The 18,108-nt window shown below is 37.9% G+C and overlaps 8 protein-coding genes across 8 annotated transcripts; 5 read left to right on the forward strand and 3 right to left on the reverse strand.

The window, feature by feature from the left end:
* The first annotated feature begins 41 nt into the window (after positions 1-41).
* On the forward strand, positions 42-3,731 carry PHYBLDRAFT_183252 (glucosidase II catalytic ROT2/GLS2). Its single transcript, XM_018438739.1, has 9 exons — positions 42-779; positions 857-918; positions 1,014-1,048; positions 1,123-1,321; positions 1,388-1,777; positions 1,846-2,196; positions 2,264-2,845; positions 2,939-3,127; positions 3,201-3,731. The coding sequence occupies exons 1-9, from the start codon at positions 74-76 to the stop codon at positions 3,549-3,551; spliced, it is 2,865 nt and encodes a 954-aa protein (XP_018286448.1). The 5' UTR covers positions 42-73; the 3' UTR covers positions 3,552-3,731.
* Positions 3,732-4,961: 1,230 nt separating this feature from the next.
* On the reverse strand, positions 4,962-5,542 carry NDUFA6 (NADH dehydrogenase 1 alpha subcomplex subunit 6 NDUFA6; the record flags this gene model as incomplete). The annotated part of the gene is made up of 4 exons (XM_018442036.1): positions 4,962-5,048; positions 5,100-5,179; positions 5,336-5,393; positions 5,462-5,542. The coding sequence occupies 4 exons, from the start codon at positions 5,540-5,542 to the stop codon at positions 4,962-4,964; spliced, it is 306 nt and encodes a 101-aa protein (XP_018286449.1).
* A 167-nt stretch (positions 5,543-5,709) lies between these two features.
* On the forward strand, positions 5,710-6,013 carry PHYBLDRAFT_23833 (hypothetical protein; the record flags this gene model as incomplete). The annotated part of the gene is made up of 2 exons (XM_018439820.1): positions 5,710-5,808; positions 5,864-6,013. The coding sequence occupies 2 exons, from the start codon at positions 5,710-5,712 to the stop codon at positions 6,011-6,013; spliced, it is 249 nt and encodes an 82-aa protein (XP_018286450.1).
* Positions 6,014-6,845: 832 nt separating this feature from the next.
* On the forward strand, positions 6,846-7,953 carry PHYBLDRAFT_136440 (hypothetical protein). The gene is made up of 2 exons (XM_018429788.1): positions 6,846-7,101; positions 7,167-7,953. The coding sequence occupies exons 1-2, from the start codon at positions 6,936-6,938 to the stop codon at positions 7,853-7,855; spliced, it is 855 nt and encodes a 284-aa protein (XP_018286451.1). The 5' UTR covers positions 6,846-6,935; the 3' UTR covers positions 7,856-7,953.
* A 386-nt stretch (positions 7,954-8,339) lies between these two features.
* Positions 8,340-9,222, forward strand: PHYBLDRAFT_173406 (hypothetical protein; the record flags this gene model as incomplete). Its single annotated transcript, XM_018437023.1, has 5 exons — positions 8,340-8,366; positions 8,422-8,479; positions 8,589-8,710; positions 8,780-8,888; positions 8,993-9,222. 5 exons carry the CDS (start codon positions 8,340-8,342, stop codon positions 9,220-9,222), a joined length of 546 nt encoding a protein of 181 aa, XP_018286452.1.
* Positions 9,223-9,293: 71 nt separating this feature from the next.
* On the reverse strand, positions 9,294-10,442 carry PHYBLDRAFT_183254 (hypothetical protein). Its single transcript, XM_018438740.1, has 5 exons — positions 10,273-10,442; positions 10,162-10,219; positions 9,944-10,086; positions 9,761-9,877; positions 9,294-9,690 (listed from the first exon to the last, which is right to left on the reverse strand). Exons 1-5 carry the CDS (start codon positions 10,396-10,398, stop codon positions 9,517-9,519), a joined length of 618 nt encoding a protein of 205 aa, XP_018286453.1. The 5' UTR covers positions 10,399-10,442; the 3' UTR covers positions 9,294-9,516.
* A 1,360-nt stretch (positions 10,443-11,802) lies between these two features.
* Positions 11,803-15,434, forward strand: PHYBLDRAFT_188741 (hypothetical protein; the record flags this gene model as incomplete). Its single annotated transcript, XM_018439555.1, has 9 exons — positions 11,803-11,896; positions 11,949-11,991; positions 12,112-12,208; positions 12,723-13,269; positions 13,333-13,512; positions 13,562-13,885; positions 14,022-14,290; positions 14,420-14,482; positions 14,973-15,434. 9 exons carry the CDS (start codon positions 11,803-11,805, stop codon positions 15,018-15,020), a joined length of 1,665 nt encoding a protein of 554 aa, XP_018286454.1. The 3' UTR covers positions 15,021-15,434.
* A 1,706-nt stretch (positions 15,435-17,140) lies between these two features.
* Positions 17,141-17,947, reverse strand: PHYBLDRAFT_23815 (hypothetical protein; the record flags this gene model as incomplete). The annotated part of the gene is made up of 4 exons (XM_018439819.1): positions 17,141-17,178; positions 17,246-17,318; positions 17,416-17,642; positions 17,701-17,947. Coding segments are annotated over 4 exons (585 nt in total), but the record flags the coding sequence as incomplete, so codon positions are not given.
* Positions 17,948-18,108: the final 161 nt, after the last annotated feature.

Here is an 18,108-nt window from a genome sequence, read left to right on the forward strand (position 1 = left end):
CGCTTTCAAGTTAAAGAGAGTAATGGCATTTTGGCTTGAGTGTCTTACCTCATTCAAAAGGCTTCATTTTAAGATGAGGTTGAAATTAACACATCTCGGGCGTATAGTAGGAATAACAGTTTCCTTAGCCTCCTGTCTTACTTTAATTAAGACAGTTGAGGCTGTAAAAAAAGAAGATTTTAAGACATGCTCCCAATCCGGATTCTGTCGCCGTAACAGAGCATATGCAGACGACGCGCTTGCTCAACCTTCCTTCAAGTCACCATATATTATTCTCAAGGATTCTGTAAAACTCGGAGATAGCAAAGTCTATGCAGAGGTTAAGAACACCGAAACGGATGTCCTATTGACACTAGATCTATTTATCCTGCAAGACAACACAGCGCGTATACGCATCAATGAAAAGAATCCGATTAAGCCGCGCTACGATGACCATGCCCAATTCACAATTGCCAACCAACTTATTGATTCTTCTGTACATAAAACGTCTAGAGCAAAGGACGGCGTAATTACCATTCTGCTTGACAATACCAATAAACGCAAGGTGATCATCACCTCTGAACCTTTGCGTATTGAATTTATTGTGGATGAAAAGCCTATCGTATCTCTCAACGACCGAGGATTCTTTAATTTTGAGCACCTTCGAACAAAAGAAAGCCACAAGCCTAAGATGGTAGAGAAAACTAATGATGAAGGTGCTATTGAATTAGTGGAGGCTGAATCAGAAAAAGATCTTTGGGAAGAGAGTTTCAAGACTTGGACCGATCCAAAGCCAAATGGTAAAAAAAAGGGGAAATTAAAGCAGCTTTAAATATCCAAAGTATAGCTTAATTAATGCCGGAGTATTTGGATGTAGGTCCTGAGTCATTTGGTCTTGATGTGTCATTCCATGGATTCTCTCATGTATATGGTATTCCAGTAAGTGGGTTTTGGAAATAATAAGGCATTATAAAGCAAAACATAGTAGCAAATATTTACATATTTATATATATATAAACGCACAAAAATTACAGGAACATTCCTCTAGCCTTTCTCTCAAGGAAACGAAGTAAGAGTCAATTGCTTATCTATGCATCTTCTTTTCTTTTCTTTTTTACTTACCTATAAACAATATTTCTTTAGAGGTGGTGAAGGTTCTTATGATGAGCCTTATCGTCTTTACAATACCGATGTATTTGAATATGCCGCCGATACTCCAATGTCTCTTTATGGAGCTGTTCCTTTCATGGTAGCTCATCAGAAAGATATGTCTGCAGGTGTTTTCTTTATGAATCCCGCTGAGACCTGGATCGACATTGTCAAAACCAAACCCGAGCAAAAAGTAACTTTTAATAACTGCACGAATTTATTTATAATTGTGTACTCAACAGATTTAATAATACTTTAGAATACTGCTCAAAAGGCTTTTAGTTTCGGAAAAAAGGTCGAAGATACAAAATCAACTCAAACGCACTGGATGACAGAGGCCGGTGTACTTGATCTGTTTGTATTTCTTGGTCCTTCTACTAAAGATATTCTTCGTCAATATCACGCTATCACTGGTACGCCTAGTATGCCGCAAATGTTTGCTATTGGATACCACCAGTCTCGCTGGAATTATATCAACCAGAGAGATGTATTGGAGGTCGATAGTCAATTCGATAAGCATGATATCCCGTATGATGTGATCTGGTTAGATATTGAATATACTGATGAGAAGAAGTACTTTACTTGGGACATCCCGAAATTCCCTGATGCGATCAAGATGGAAGAAGAGCTTGAACACAAGGGCCGAAAGGTAAATTATCGGGTTTTGCATCAAGATTAATATAGCTAGCATCGATTCTAATGTGAGCGATTAAATAGTTAGTTACAATCATCGATCCCCACATTAAGCGTGACGATAATTATCACATCTGTCAAACAGCAAAAGACAACGGCTACTTCGTTCAACAGCCTTCGGGTGGTGACTACGAGGCTTGGTGCTGGCCCGGACAATCTTCATGGGTCGACTTTTCGAGCCCTGCTGCTCGTGAATGGTGGAAAAGCGAATTTGGCTTTGATAAGTTCAAAGGAACTCGTGAAAATGTTCACATTTGGAATGATATGAATGAGCCTTCTGTATTTAATGGACCTGAGATTACTATGCAAAAGGAAATGATTCATTACGGAAAATGGGAGCACCGTGTACTCCACAACCTGTATTCTGTGCTTACTGTAAATATCTATTGCTATTTATAATGGCTTATTATTGTGTACTCATTTGTACAAAATATCATTTTAGCATTATTCCACTGCTGAAGGTATTAAGGAAAGAACCAAGGTTGCACAACGACCATTTGTCCTTTCTCGTGGATTCTACGCTGGTACTCAGCGTTATGGACCTATCTGGACTGGCGACAATATGGTAGACTGGGAATCTCTTTACTACACAAATCCTATGATTTTGTCCAACAGTATTGCAGGAATTTCCTTTTCGGGTGCTGATGTACCAGGATTCTTTGGCAATCCTTCACCTGAATTGCTTGTTCGTTGGTATCAGGCAGCAGTATTCCAGCCTTTCTTCCGTGGACACGCTCACATCGACACAAAGCGTCGTGAACCTTATCTTTTGGATGAGCCATATCGCTCTATTACTCGCGCTTCTCTGCGTGAGCGTTATGCTTTACTGCCGTACTGGTACACATTGTTTTTTGAGGCCCACAAGACTGGTGTACCAATGATGCGACCTATGTTCATGGAATTCCCAGAGGACGAAGCGCTATTTACCACCGAAGATCAGTTTATGCTAGGTAGTGGCATGCTGGTAAAGCCTGTTACATCTGAGGGAACCTTTGCTGCCGAGATCTATTTCCCTGGTGATCAGGTAAGTTCTGATGATGCGATATTGGTATAATATGGGCTCTTATTGACAAAACGTGTCTTTTTTTCTCAAAAATAAATAAATAAAAATAATTAGCCATGGTATGATACCCAAACATTTGAAAAGATTCAGCATAATGGGTACAAAACTGTAGAAGCTCCTATTGAAAAAGTTCCTGCATACTACCGAGGTGGTCATATCATTCCTAGACGTGAGCGTGCTCGCCGTAGCACATCTGGAATGAAGCTTGATCCATTTACTCTTGTTATCGCTCTTGACAACAAGGTAAAACAAACAACCACATTTTAAGCTCACATAATCTAAACGCACACACACACACAATATTATGTATCAATAGGGCCAGGCGCACGGTGAGCTGTATCTTGATGATGGAGAAACCTATGACTTTGAGTCTGGTGCATATGTCCGTACACAGTTTATTTACAATAACGGTGTATTGACTAGCAAGAACCTCCATGAGGATCCATCTAGCGATGCGGCCACAAAATATGCTGCCTCCATTAAAGATGTGCGCATTGAACGTATTCGCTTGCTTGGTGTAGAACAGCCCGAACACATCCATGTTGTCCACCCAGACGCTACACGTACTCCGGTATCTTTTGAATATAGTGTCGCCACTGGATATCTCACCATTAAGGATCCAAAGACTCTTGTTTCTCAAGGCGGATGGAGAATTGAAATTCAATAACGAATTCTTTTGACCAAATTAATATATTGTGATTTGACTCTCGATCCACCTTGGCTGACTTGGTCCTTCGACGATTTCCAAACATACTTTTTATATAAATGTCATATATAAGTTTTTTTTTGGTATAGTTTATTGGGAGCAAAGAGATATGGTATATACATAAGTAACTCGAGTGCCCTGAAAAACTTCCATCCTTAATCTCCATGCTTAGGGATTAAGTAAATATACCACATTATTTTACAAAATTAATGAGTGCGAAATCAGTATAAGTCTAGGGAATTCAGAAAGTTTTGTGCTAATCTTGATCTTAGACTGATTCTATATATATATTTTTTGGTTTTTATCATATCATAAATGATATGAAGTACAAGGACTAAAATGTGAGATTCCCCACTTTTCTTTTTTGTTTTTCAAGACCCTCTAAATCTTAATTTTTCATGTCAATCTTTAATTGATTGATTGATAAAATTAGAGATGTATCAATCTTGGTGGGACCACGTTCCTTGAATTGTAATAAATCTGAGCCTTGGTTTTGGTTTTGGTTTTGGTTTTTTTTTAACTTGTACACTCCCACCAGAGAGATCACTGTCAAATTTCTTGGTTTTGGATCACAAATAAACTAGTCTTCAACTTCTTTATGCTATATCCTGCAAAAACCTCAGCTGTAGAAGATAAACCCTTTGTCCTCTTATAGTCAATACATATATTATGAGAAATAAGGTCTAATATACGGTGTAGCTACTTCGAGCTTTACTCACAGCTTTGACTCTATCCGGAATACTAACTACAAAAGTATGGAGAATTCCTGAATTTCATATCAGTTTTTCCACCACGTCGTACGCAGATTCATCATGGTAGCTAGCACCATCTTGGGATTTAAAAAATATGGTATTCATAATTTGATTTTGCATACTGGAGGATTATGCAAGAAGAAATGATAACGAAATAAGGTGTGGTCAAAAGAAAGCAAGAAATAAAGAAATAAAGATGTATTTCTGGGAAAATTGTCGAAGGACCGAGCTAGCAAAGGTGAATTGAGATATTTAGAAATACGTTCCTTAAATTCTTGCCTAAAGAACCTTTGTAATTGTTTTAATATTTTGTCAAACTATTTTTTTTATTATTTTTCCAAAGTGAATGATATTTTTAAATATGTAATATATTGAGAGCGGGAAGTACAGTATTTTATTTAAAGAAGGAGACCCCAAAATGCCTATCCTGAAATATGTAAAGAGGTGTTCGATTGTTTTAATTACGAGAACATTAATAATATTAATAATAAAGGTTATTTCTGTGTGAGTTTCCGCGTATAAAGAAATGCGAATAGAATAGTTTGAATTATGGACATTAATGGATGAGCGATATGTTTGTGATTATTATAAGTTATATGGTAAAATTGAATAGGAGCATCTACTTTTTTGCATGGGCAAGTGTAATCGAACTTTGGAGATTATGCATTTGATGCTTCCCGGATGATAATAATGCCTTTATTTTGTCCTATAGTCCAGATCAATTAGAATTTATTTATTAATCACTAAATAGACCTACTAAATCCGTTTCATGGCGAGCACGCTCAAAGTCGGATCGAGCCCATGCTCTAAGTTCTTGTGCATCATGCTTGTCAAGACCTTTTATTTATTTATTTATTTATTAAAAAAATAAATAGAGAACCAACAGCAGTAAAATACACAAATGTTATTAGAATCACTTTTATATTATAATTATCCCGTACCATATTTTAATATATTTCCTAACAGTCAGTTAAACAATTAATAGATGTGTACCTTTTGTGCTTCTCAATATCTGACGGTATAGGGATATTACTCGACCTCGGGTGAGGAACTAAACTAAAGCGTAAGTTATCAAAGACAATGTTGAATTGACTGTCTTTTTATTTATCTATTTAATACATGGTCCAAGGTCAGACTCTCTTTTTTAAAGAATTTTGGGACTGGAGGTGCACGATGAGAAAGGATAAGAGCAGGTCTCATTCTAATTAGTGATGAATAGAATAAATGAAGGCAAGAACCAAGACCATGGTTCTTGAAGGATTGCTCTATATGGGACTGCTGAAGAGGGGTACACAAGTCACAGACACAAAAATCAACAAATCCCTTCAAGGTCCGTAGTCTCTTTACCCTAATACCCCTTATTCAATATGCGACAGAACTTTGTAGGCATGGTTGTGAGCAACGCCATGCAAAAGACGGTGAAGGTGAAGGTGACCCGTCAGAAATTGCATCCCATTGTTCTCAAGGTACGACTTTACACTCGTCATTAAAGAATGAATTGAGGCTGACAGTTCATTCCAGACAATCAAAACCCACAAGAACTATCTTGTGCACGACGAGAACCAGTTGTGCGGATTGGGAGACGTTGTTCGTATCGAGGCCTGCAGACCCCTGAGCAAGACCAAGCATTTTACAGTAGCCGAGATTGTCAGAAGTGCAAAGAGTGCATAAAGCCAGACAAACCACTTCAATTATAGTCAACCAAAGAAATATAATAAAAAAAATGTATATAGACACATTTTACTCTGCCTTTTTAAGAATTAGGATTTTGTGGTTTTATGGTTTTGTGATTTTGTGATTTTCAATTGAAGATTATCTTACAGATATATTGATAAATGATATATGTATACAGTGTATATTTAATGGCTATTAATGTGTCAAATGCATGATTTGGTAGCTGTAATTAAAGCTTCCTTGTTTGACCAATGTAACCATCGTTCTTTTTTTTCATTTTGCAGCCACCCCCCCTCCCTTGTAAGCTGGATGAAATATTTTTAAATTATAGTCCGCAATCATGGCCTATCGTCAACGATGATCTATATAATAACAATAATAATTTGGACATGCTTAAGATATATTTTACAAAAGGTCAAATGTTTATTTAATTTAGGTTGCCGTAGTAACAGATATAGGGTAATTACAAATACAGTTATCTCGGGTCATGTGCCCAAGGCCATGAACAATTCCTGTTCATTAATTGCTGAGTAGAAATACTAAAGCAAAAACCCACAAGAAAAAGTGATTTCTGCACCTCAAATGCTCGAGTCTTCCATGGCTGACTCAGATAATGATCGCTCGCTGGTGGATGACGAACTTGGTTGACGAGCGTGTTCAAACTAATTTCGCCATTTCATCTTGCTGCTATTGGCTGACAACCCATCTCGATATGAGACCTTGTTACCTTTTATGGGAGTATCGTTGGGCCTAAGCTGAACTTCTGGGAGGAGAATATGGGTATATAATGAGACCCTCTTTGTTATCCTTCTTAACATTATAACCTTCAATTTCATAGCCTCAGAAGCATTACTTCTCTTCTAGTGGCCTATTCATAAAAAAATCCAAACAATAATCCAAAGAAAACCAATTATTTATCATGCCTAGCAGTACTCAAATTCGCATCCAATCTGGCTCTGACATTTCTCCAGAGACTCTCAAGTATCTCAATGAGCGTTTGGCCACTCAATCCCCTCGCGAGATCCTCGAATGGGCCATTGACAACCTCCCTAACCTTTACCAGACAACTGCCTTTGGTTTGACTGGTAAGAAACATAATTATATAGTCATCTGTCAAGTTTCATCCACTAACATATCTAATAAATAATAGGTCTTGCCACTGTCGACATCATCAACAAGATCAGCATCGACCGCAACCAGGACCACATTGTTCCCCTTATCTTCTTGGACACTCTCTACCACTTTAAAGAGACCATCGACTTGGCTAAGAAATGCCAGGATAACTACCAGGTTCCTTTAAAAATCTACAAACCCATCGACTGCACAAACACCGCCCAGTTTGAACGCGAACACGGAAACAAACTCTGGGAAACTGATGATGATATGTACGATTACCTCGTCAAGGTCGAGCCCGCACGTCGCGCTTACGATGAGTTAAAGGTCAAGTCTGTAATCACTGGCCGTCGTCGCAGCCAAAAGGGCGATCGCGAAGCAATCCCAATTCTCGAAATAGATGGCACTGGTTTGATCAAGCTCAACCCTCTTGCCTATTGGGATTACCAGCAGGTCTGGACTTACATTCGTGCCAACGAGGTTCCCTATAACGCCTTAGTCGACCAAGGCTATCGCTCTATTGGCGACTGGCACTCTACCAAGGCACCCTCTTCAAATGGTGGCAGTGATGAGCGCTCTGGCCGCTGGGAAGGTACCCAAAAGACAGAGTGCGGCATGCACAAAGATTACTTTAAAATGCGCGCTGCCTTTGTAGCTGCCAAACAAAAGAAGCAGCAGCAACAGAAACAACAAATTAACCCTTCTGTCATCACAGCCTCATCATAGATAATTTTCCCTCATCTCCATCCTATCTATATGTATATATCTCCTTAGTTAACTGCTTTAATTTCACACCTGTTTAATAAATATCTCTTGCAAACATCATTAAGTCCAAATAATTATCACATTTATTTTGTTTTGTTTTGTTATTTGACAAATCACATCTGTGCACATTACAAACTCGCATTTCACACTCCAATACAAAATAAATAATTTGCCTTTCTTTTAATAACGATATCAAAAGTTGGTGCAGAAACTATTCTTGAGTACACCGTTCATTTCGTAGGCTTACATTTTTACACATTAGTAATACAAACACAACCAATTTTCTCTCTCTAAAATAAATAACTTGTACAGATCGGTCAAAAGAAACGTCGAACTCCTTGGGCATCTCTGGGTTAGGAAACGTGACTGTGATATCGACAAATTCTCATAGAGATTTCATCCTCCCTCTCATTCAGCCCTGTAATTAGGTCTGGACAGGTTCATTATGAAGGCAATTGTGCATTCACTACAGGTAATCTAGTGAATCCAGTATTAAATGTTACCTAAATTCTAAATTTGAGACTTAGAAAGCTGCATTGGCAATTCCAATGCGTTCTGGGGTGATTACCCGAACCATGTCTTCTTGTAAGTATGTGTATATTTATAACACATTACGATCAACTAACAAGTACTATTTTTATTTCTTCTTATTTATATAATAATAATAATAATAATAATAAACGAAACCGAAAAGGCCCTGAAAAGAAGCACGATTGGATGTTAAGACCTGTTGAAGCAGATATGATTGGTACTCCTGACCCAGTGTCTAACCTACGACCTGTAAAGTACTATATTCCTCAGAATGAATCTGAACAAGTAAGAAAAAAAACAAAAAAAAAACAATAATAATCTAAATATCAATCGTAATATATTGGAGTAATGCAGGATAAAGAGTGGCGTTTGATCCAGCAAAGTGCAGATGAATTCAATCAGAACTTTTGGACTACAAATAATGCAATGTTTGTTCATGCAAAGGCAGAGTATGAAAGTCAATGTAAGTTTGTTTTTTTTTTATTTAAAAAAAAGGACATATTTTTATTTAGACTACTGCATGTGTATATGTAATTGGACTTTTGATCTGACAAAATGAGATCTCAGTGAATGCAAGAGGCAAAGAGGTCACTCCAGAAGAATTGTCTATATTCTACAAGGATTTTCTCAACAAAGCCTACCAAAGACAAATGGAATACAACCGCCAATGGTGGAAGATTAACATCGGTTTAATTTACCCTGGATTCAAGGCTGCGATCCGGTCTCTCAGCAAGACTAGTTCTCAAAAATCTGTGGAGCGAAAGGGCACTGGATTTTGGGAAAAGAGCTTTGATTGAACTGGCATTACAATCTCTGATCATTTGGTCTTTCAGAAAAATGAAGAAGACAACAAAAAACATGCTGAACAAAAGAAGAATTGCTTACATTCTTAATAGAGTACAAAAATTATCAACTTATTTGCGTGTGTGTGTGTGTACTATTAAGTTGTGTCAATAATCATCTTATTATCAAATATATATATAATAATAATAATTTAATAGACACCCTGATCACTTCATTACTTATACAGATCAATAGATATGTTAGCTTATATGTTACAAAGAAAAGGAAGAATAAATGTAACATTATAATTAGAGGTTTGCACCACCAGAAGCTCTTTGGACAAGTTTGTTGAGCTTGTTGGCTTCCATATACTCTTTCACGAGACCACTGATGGCCTTGAACTTTTCATGTTTAGCATCTTGGACAAGTTGGAACATGACAGACTCCGAGGTTGTGATGGTTGCACCAGCAGCCTTCATACGCTACGCGTCCACACATTCGTGTTTTGAGTCATTGTCTTTGTAGGAAAATATATCTGAGCTAAAGACTTACTCCAATTGCAATGTTGATCTCCGGGGGGTTCTGTGAAGAAATACCATCTGCCAGCACATGTACATCGTAGTTGTTTTCAAGTAAATCTAAGGCAGTCTGGAGTACACAGACATGACTCTAAAAATAATCAAGTATATTTTCAGAAACATTCCCACATTATATAAGCATTTTTATTTTTGGTACCTCGATTCCGACTAAGATAACTGACTTGGTCTGCTTTTGCTTCATAAGCTCGATAACTTCAGGAAGGTACATACTAAATTTGGTCTTGTGAAGTGTAAGAGCAGCATCAGATATATCAAGTTCCTGCACGGTAGGGCCAAATGCTATTGTACAGACATACAAATCAGAATCAAAGACATGCTTTTCGATATTTAAATCAATAAAGAACCATAACGTACCTTTGGGGTACTGCTCAGTAACAACTACTGGAATATCAAGAACCTTGGAGGTCTTGATCTATTCTCAAGTTAGAATGGAGGCGAGATGCATATTTCGTGTTTTTAGTTTACCATCTTGGCAGCGACAGTAATGACACTGGGAAACTGCCAAATTACACCCTTAAAACGCTCTTGAATGTCACATACAAATAGAGCGCTAGTTTGAGGAGAAATTCTTGCAATCTTGTGGAGTGACATTTAAAATAAGAAGAAGAAGATGGTGGGAATATTCTGAAGCTCACTCGGTATTACAACAATGCTTTTACAGTATATGGTCCCTCAGACTTTATAATTTTATTTTTATTGATACCGCCGACGCATACAATGTCCGGTCTTTGAAATATATAATGGGGGTACTCAGCCAGATTGATCGATCAAATTCTTGTGTGAATCTTGGCCAATGGTATCAATTTGTAGTTGAGGACACCAAAAGACAAAAGTACAAAATTCATAGATTTTTATAGCATTTATAGAATAATCTTTGCACATTCTGATTTCTTCTTTGAACCTGTAGGCATCTAGACTCTCGAAGAAATCAAGTGCTCTTTCCCTTTACTCAACATCTGGCAATACATTGTCAACCTTGTGTATGTATTTATTGGCTTTAAGTGTTTGTTTAAGCTCCTTCGCGGCAGTCATCTGCTCCAACTTTATATTAACTTCCTTTTTGATTACTTCTAAAATATCTTTAATAAGTTCGTCTGCACTTGCTGATAAAGACTCTAACAGTGTTTTTTTTCACGATAAATTCCCTGATTTTATGCGATTTCTTCAAGGCATCAATTGCTTGTTGCTTTGTACTATATTTTGGCATGTAAGATGGAGAGAAAGAAGTATTATATGACTTTGTTGACAATAAATTCTATGATTTATTAAGGAGAAAGATAAAAACAGTATCGTATTGCATATAAAAAGTAAGGATTAGGTTAATCAGAGAGCCGTACGTTTTTCGATCAAAATTTGATCGAAATTTGATCTTTCAAAAAGACGATCAAATTTTTATCGTCGCTATTACAATTGTAATCCAATAATATGGCATTCTGAATTCAAAATTTGATCGATCAATCTGGCTGAGTACCCCCAATAAAAAAAGACAAAAACCCTAATTAACTAGGAGCAAGGACATGTACTTGTTTTACGGCAGGCACCACTTTGTCCACAAAAATCTCAAGAAGAAAGAGGGACATCGGAAAACCCACTATCCCATTGAGCACACTAAATTTTATGAGCTGTGATGGACGCAATTGTTGAAGCACCATAGTATACACCCGAAGCTTGCTAAGGCAGTAGAAGATAAATTTTTAAAGCGTTTACCTCAGAATACTATAAAGGACCTCAAGAGACTAGTAAGAAAAGAAGTATAATGAAAGGCGCAATTAACTGTGGGAACCCTTTTCCTGGAAGCTACTTTGGCGGCGGTCTATGCCTCACAAATCACGGTCCTTGTTGTCCAAAATCCTCTGGTAGAATTAGTAAGAGGAAGTGAAGAGGTCTTCACAGTTTACTGGTATAGTCTCAACTTTTTTTTTTTGGTTGTTTTTGCGTCAGACTCTAACTATAATCATATTATTGATCTCTATACCCTAAACCTTTGCTTTTAATATGGACTCAAGATATCCACCAAGAGCTGATCTAACTACTAGAGCAGATTTTGGATATCATAAGGCAGTTAAGATGATTGTTACTACAGCTGTTGGTAAGAAACGCTCGTCTATTTTAATTTATACAAGTACTGATTGTTTGTGTAGGTGCGGAGGCTAGTTATCTCTATTCTCCTAGCTCTACTGAATGGTCAAATGACACCAAATCTGATGTTATTTGAACTGTCTCGCCAACGTCTATCTCTTTCCTACCAATATTAATTGAGATTCAACATAAAACTACTTTAGATTCAACTGGCTGTATTATTAGTTACTCATTCTGTACAAAGAAAGAGTTTAAGGTAAAGTCTATTGTCAGTGTATTTGATACTCACGCGACTCGTAAAGATATCAGCTCAAACCTTGAGGTAACTGGGTAGCATTAAAGGTGTACCAGACTCTAGTCATCACAGACAGTTTTCTCATAAACTATTAGATTCGGTTTGATCTTGTAATATATAAATCTATGCTAAGAGAAATATCCAAATAATTATGAGCATATTTCTCAAGATAAATTGTAAAGACTTTTACAAATCAAAAGACAAGAAGAAAAAATCACTGGCATGGATTTTAAAGGCCGCAGACAAATACCTGAGTTTGACGTGAGTTTGAGAGTGCAGACACTGAGAGGTTATTTTTAATGCCCAGCTCCGAAACGAAACTGACCAACATTTATGCGGAGAGCAGGGTTTTGGTTTATGAGATCCTTTTCAAGTCCCAAAAAGGGATCAGCAAGACAAAAGGGAGATAATCGAATGGACCTTGGCTTAGCAGAAAAAAAAATAACTGTCCTCCTTTCTTGTTAATAGGCCCTAGTATTATTGCACCCCTTTGTGGAGTATCTGGAATTGCTTGATCTTAAAAGGATAATTTCTTTGATAGTTTCCTCTTCCTTCTCAGTTCTTTTCAATTCCCTTCTTGGAGACATTATATCCTCGTTGCATTATGGTACCTGCCCCTACCACAGACAATTATCTTTTGAGCCTTCGGGCCGTACGAGAGAGAGCCTTCAAGGTTCAAGAGGCTGCAGTCAAGAATAAGCTTGGCCACTTTGATGTAGACCATTCAAAGTTCCAGGACATGGTTCAAATTGTTGTATTATTGATAAAACGCGATTATGAACATCCTTCGCAAATACTTCCTCATGGAAGATGGCGCCATTTTGACGTCGGTGGTCGCCCTAGGGTACAGCATCTACTTAATTCATGGGCAAGCCTTGGCCAGCCATTGATGGAACAAACCAGACGGATACTGGATTTATTTGTTGTCGCTGTCTTGCTTGATTTCGAACCAAGTGTCGCATGGACTTATCGTGAAAAGACAACAAGAAGAAATTATAGACGTACGGAGGGCGTTGTTGTTGCTGTTATGGATATGTTTATGGCTGGTACATTCTCGAGTAATGTAAACGACCCTCACAGAGTAGATTGTAAGCACAGATAGTCAATCAAACACAGGATTCCCTTATTCTAATTGATTCTTACCTACACAGCCGAAGGATTGCTGAGCTTGTCTATCGAAACTCTCTATTCTGGTTTTCAGGTTGGCGATCGGAATAGACTTATAGGGCTTGAAGACAGACTCGATCTATTGCATCATCTGGGGAATATTCTCAAGAAGAAAACAGAATTCTTTGGATACAGCTCAGTTCCTCGTCCAGGAAATATGCTTGGTAAGTGTGTATTAGAATCAAACCCACGGATTGCTTATTAGCCCTTCAGAGTATCTCTTGGCACATCCTACGACCATCAAGACAAAGAAAGGACCTCTTATTCGCCTGGAAACCTTGTGGCCAGTTGTACAGGAGATGGGTGAATTGTGGGCTGCAGACAATTCTGACAAAGGCGGAACCCACAATCTCGGAGATGTTTGGCCATGCGAGTCCATAAGAACCTCTAGAAACCCACAGTCAACCGATCACTTTGTGCCCTTTCACAAGCTTTCTCAATGGCTAGTATATTCGCTTATTGAACCACTGGAAAAATTACTGGGTGCGACCATTGAAGGCACAGACATGTTGACACCCCTACCAGATTATAGAAATGGTACATATCATCTTTTGATTGTTATACTTCACCCGATTATGTTAAATTTTATTCTTTTCAAAAATTAACTATTACTATTATTATAACTAACATTATCATTATCATTATGTTTCCCTTTTTATTATTATTATCTTAGGTGGGCTATTGTTAGATACAGGGTTTCTATCACTTAAACCAGTCGACTATGAGCGCGGACTGAGGAACTACCACGCCAATTCACTTTTGCCTGGTCAACCAAAAGTTGAGGTGGCCCCTATGTTTGAGATGGCTGATCCAGTGGTTATTGAATGGCGTGCCCTCACAACAACCTATTTGGATATCGTTGCTGATCATGTCCGGTCCACACTTGGGATACACCGTTCAAAACTATCGCTTTTTCAGCTCATTGAAGGCGGCACCTGGAGTGTAAGCTGATATTCATAAATTGAATTTGTGATTACAACTAAAATCAAAATCACAATTACAATGTATTATTTTGATATTAAATGAATATTAAAAGCAATTTTTGTTTTATTAATTGATAATAAATCATAGGCTGGTCGTGAGCTAGCAGAAATATCAAGACCAAATACACAGGTACCACCAATCATGATAAAGGTAATATTCATATTCTCCCTGAATGTATGATAACTCATTATTTTATATATTAGCTTGATCGATATGTTATTTATTGAGTGCAGCCGCCCTTGCCAGAAGGGTACATTTTACGTTTATTGGACTCCTCACTCATGCAATCCAAAAGAAAAAAAATCATACCCCTTGTTTCTCCTTTCATTTGAAAACCCCCATTTTTTTTAGCTTGGCTTAACCCTTGATCTAATACTCTAAAAAAAAGAATCGCATAATCATATTCTGCTGAAGATGTCACACTGCTTGTTCGATGTACATCTTCTTCATTATACTCTTTCTTGTTTAAAGGTCTAATTCATATTCAAAAATAAATACATAAATAAAGTACTAAGCCAAGGTTTCTGACTTGTACGTAAAAGCTATTTTATCTATACAAATTCGTATATTTATTTATTTATTTAAAATAACAGAAAAAAAAATGATAATAATAGCGTGCAGTGGTTTTTGTTTTATCTAGACGCAAGATGAACTTAGGAAGCATAATATACAGAATGAGGAACGGTAAAGAAAAGAAGAAGAAGAAAACGAAAAGAAATATAAATGATATAATAAAATGTAATTTTTTTGAGAAGGGAGAAGTAGCGGCATGATTTAATTTGGGATGAGATGGAATTTACTTGCAAAACTGTTTGGCACGTGCAATATAGGTATCAACTTCCTTGTCGGTTAGCGGGTAATCACATTCCCTGCAGGACGCTTTTCTCTTGAGCTCATCACAAAGCTTATTTATATCGAATTCAGGGTTTGTGGTCTTGATATCCTCTTGGATATCATATGCAGTACGGTGTTGTCCCCTGGCACGTATCAAAGCATCGACAACTACTGAACTGTGTTTCTCAGTACCCACAGGATTCTCCTGCACTTTTTTGGTGGCTATATCTGAGGGGTAGTCTTCGGTTAGGAAAGGCTGGATATTGGGAATGGAGTAGAGTTCTGATAGTGACATATCATATAAATTGACATCTGTGGACCCGAACAGAGGAGGAAGTGAGTCCCCGTGGATCAGATAATCGTCCGTGGCAGGAACCCGGTAGTCTTGATAACTAAAATCATCCTTGCCATGGAACAGATCGCTGACCTGGTAATCATCCTGATAGAACAGGTTGTTATCTTTGGGGACATTGGTAAGTACCTGAGGATCAAAATGATAGTTTGGATTGGAAAATGATAAAAGAGGGTTGTAGTCTGGTTGAATTGGTGTGGAAGCGTCTTCTTCCTCTCGTGATAATGTATTTGATTGAGGAGATTGCTCTTCACTGCAGCTACTGCTCAGTATCTCATCGCTGTAAGGAGTATTGTAGTTGACTGCAGGACTTGTGCTGTAGAAACCAGTCTTGGTGTTGTATTGTGTATTGGCTTTTCCTTGACTTTGTTCGAGGTTGAGTGTGAGTTCTTCTGACAGTCGGTGAGGGTGAGGGTGAGGGTGGTGGTTCTCAATTATTGGAGGATGTTCAAGTTCCGTCACCGGGAATTCGAATACAAACGGAGTTTCTTTCAGGGTGCTGTTCTCCTCCTTCAGCTGCTTAAGCTGCTCCTTCAGCTGCGCATTCTCTTGGAGGAGAATCTCGTTGCTTTCGATCTTCTCTCGCTCGAGTGCATCAATTTTCTCCTGCAATTCACTGACAAATTTTTCTTTTCGCTCTCTAAAAGCGCGCTGAGCAGCCCGGTTCTGGGCCTTGCGTTTTAACTTTGGATCATTTGGTAATAACTACGATGACAAGAGATGAGAGTTCCACAACAAATATGATAGAATTAGAAAATTTCCCATAAAAAGACAAATGTACGCGCAAGCATATCCCGTTTCAAACGAGAAACCTTATCTAATGACGCTTTACTTACCGAAGATGGAACCTTATCCAATGGCTTACGCCCTGGACGTTTCGATTTTGTTGAGGACGGATCTATTAATTGGCCAATGGTTAGATGTGTTTAATATTGGCATGGCAATCCCGGCCAAAAGTTTTACCTTGATCCGTATTTTCATTTCCTCTCTTCCCCAGAGCTACAGAAGGTGCTAATGGCATTCAAGAGAAGAATTGAGAATCCGAGAATCTTGAACAGCACTATATTCTTTTTTTTTGTTTTGTTTTTTATTTGGCGTACATTGTTTCAATATAGCTTTTCTATTTGAGGTCCGGGTGCCTGTTGTCTTGGTGGAAGTCGAGCGCTTAGGTGTTGGTGGTAAGAGATCTTGGTAAGAATCTGTTGATTCAAGACTGAATGAGTCGTCATCCTGTGAGTCATTGAGAGTTTCGTAAGATGTCATTATGAAATGGTTGGCTGGTTTGCTTGTTGGTTGGCTAATTGAAAGAAAGAAACAGAAAGGCTGCCTTTATGTTTGTATCTGTGACGTTCAACGGTCGGCTGGGAATAGGCGGCTGACAAATAGAAAGAAATGGGTTTTGGTGCCCAAAAACCATAGTCACCCAGAACCTTCTCTAACCTTGTGCCACCTGTCTGTGCTCCCCCCAATCTGGTTTACCTTTTTACTCTTATACTTTATTTTCTCTCCCCCAAGAAAACAAATAAATAAATTGGTCTCTTATGGTTTTACCAAGCCCGAATTTTTATTTTATTATTATATTTAATAAGAAATAAATCTAGTATGGCTTAGATTCGTCCCATTTACCCGAGCATGCTTCTTTTACGACCTCTCAGTCTCACTATAAAATCAATTGAGTTTAATTCGGTGAATGGATATGTTTCAGGCACAAAATCTCGTCAACATACCATCTTCAAGTTTGTTCATGACTGCTTTTGAGTTCTTGTACGCATTGAGATAATGGGACAAAATACTTTCAAACTAAAAAAAAAATAGGAACACAAACAATGAGAATACATGTATATAGGTTTTTTTGTATAAAAAAAAAAGAAGAAAGTCATCGTATTCGACTTCATACCAATTCTTCTGTGTTTGGATGAGTGCTTGCAAACGCACGCTCAAGAACATACAGATCTACAGCCTTATCTTCGGCAAGATTTGAGATATAACTCAATCCAAAATCAATAATAACAACAGATTCAATAGTCTCGCGTATCATCAAATTCGATGTGGTGAGATCTCCATGAATCACATCAAGACTGTGCATCTTGGCTAGAGATTCACCAATGTACTTTGATAAACTCGCTATCGTATGCAGATTAATTAGCAAACCAAAAAAGCAGAACAATATATATGCACTCACCAAAATCAACTCCACTGTACTGTGTGGCCTGGTAATCTAACAGGCGCTGCTTGACAGTAATACCAGAAATCTTCTCCATAAATATTGTGGCAGTATTCATATCCACAAAATACAGTGTAGGTGTATCCATTCCAGCTTTTTTGCACTTGTACAAGCTACGCGCTTCCTGAACAACCCGTTTGTTTGTCAGCTGGCGATCGAGATCGGGATGTCTATATGTCTTCTTGAATCTCTCTTTGGCAATGCATCCTTGTGGAAGACTCAAAAACGTCGGAAGATCAAAAACTCGCTATGGTAGAGTAGATTGTAGAGCAACAATGCACGAATGAGTTTATTTAATTCCTAGTAGAATGTAATTTTCTTACAGCTTCTGCTCCTTGTTTAATACAAGCTACTCCGGAAGGTACT

Source organism: Phycomyces blakesleeanus (genome assembly GCF_001638985.1).
Source record: "Phycomyces blakesleeanus NRRL 1555(-) unplaced genomic scaffold PHYBLscaffold_25, whole genome shotgun sequence".
NCBI classification, from domain to species: Eukaryota; Fungi; Mucoromycota; class Mucoromycetes; order Mucorales; family Phycomycetaceae; genus Phycomyces; species Phycomyces blakesleeanus.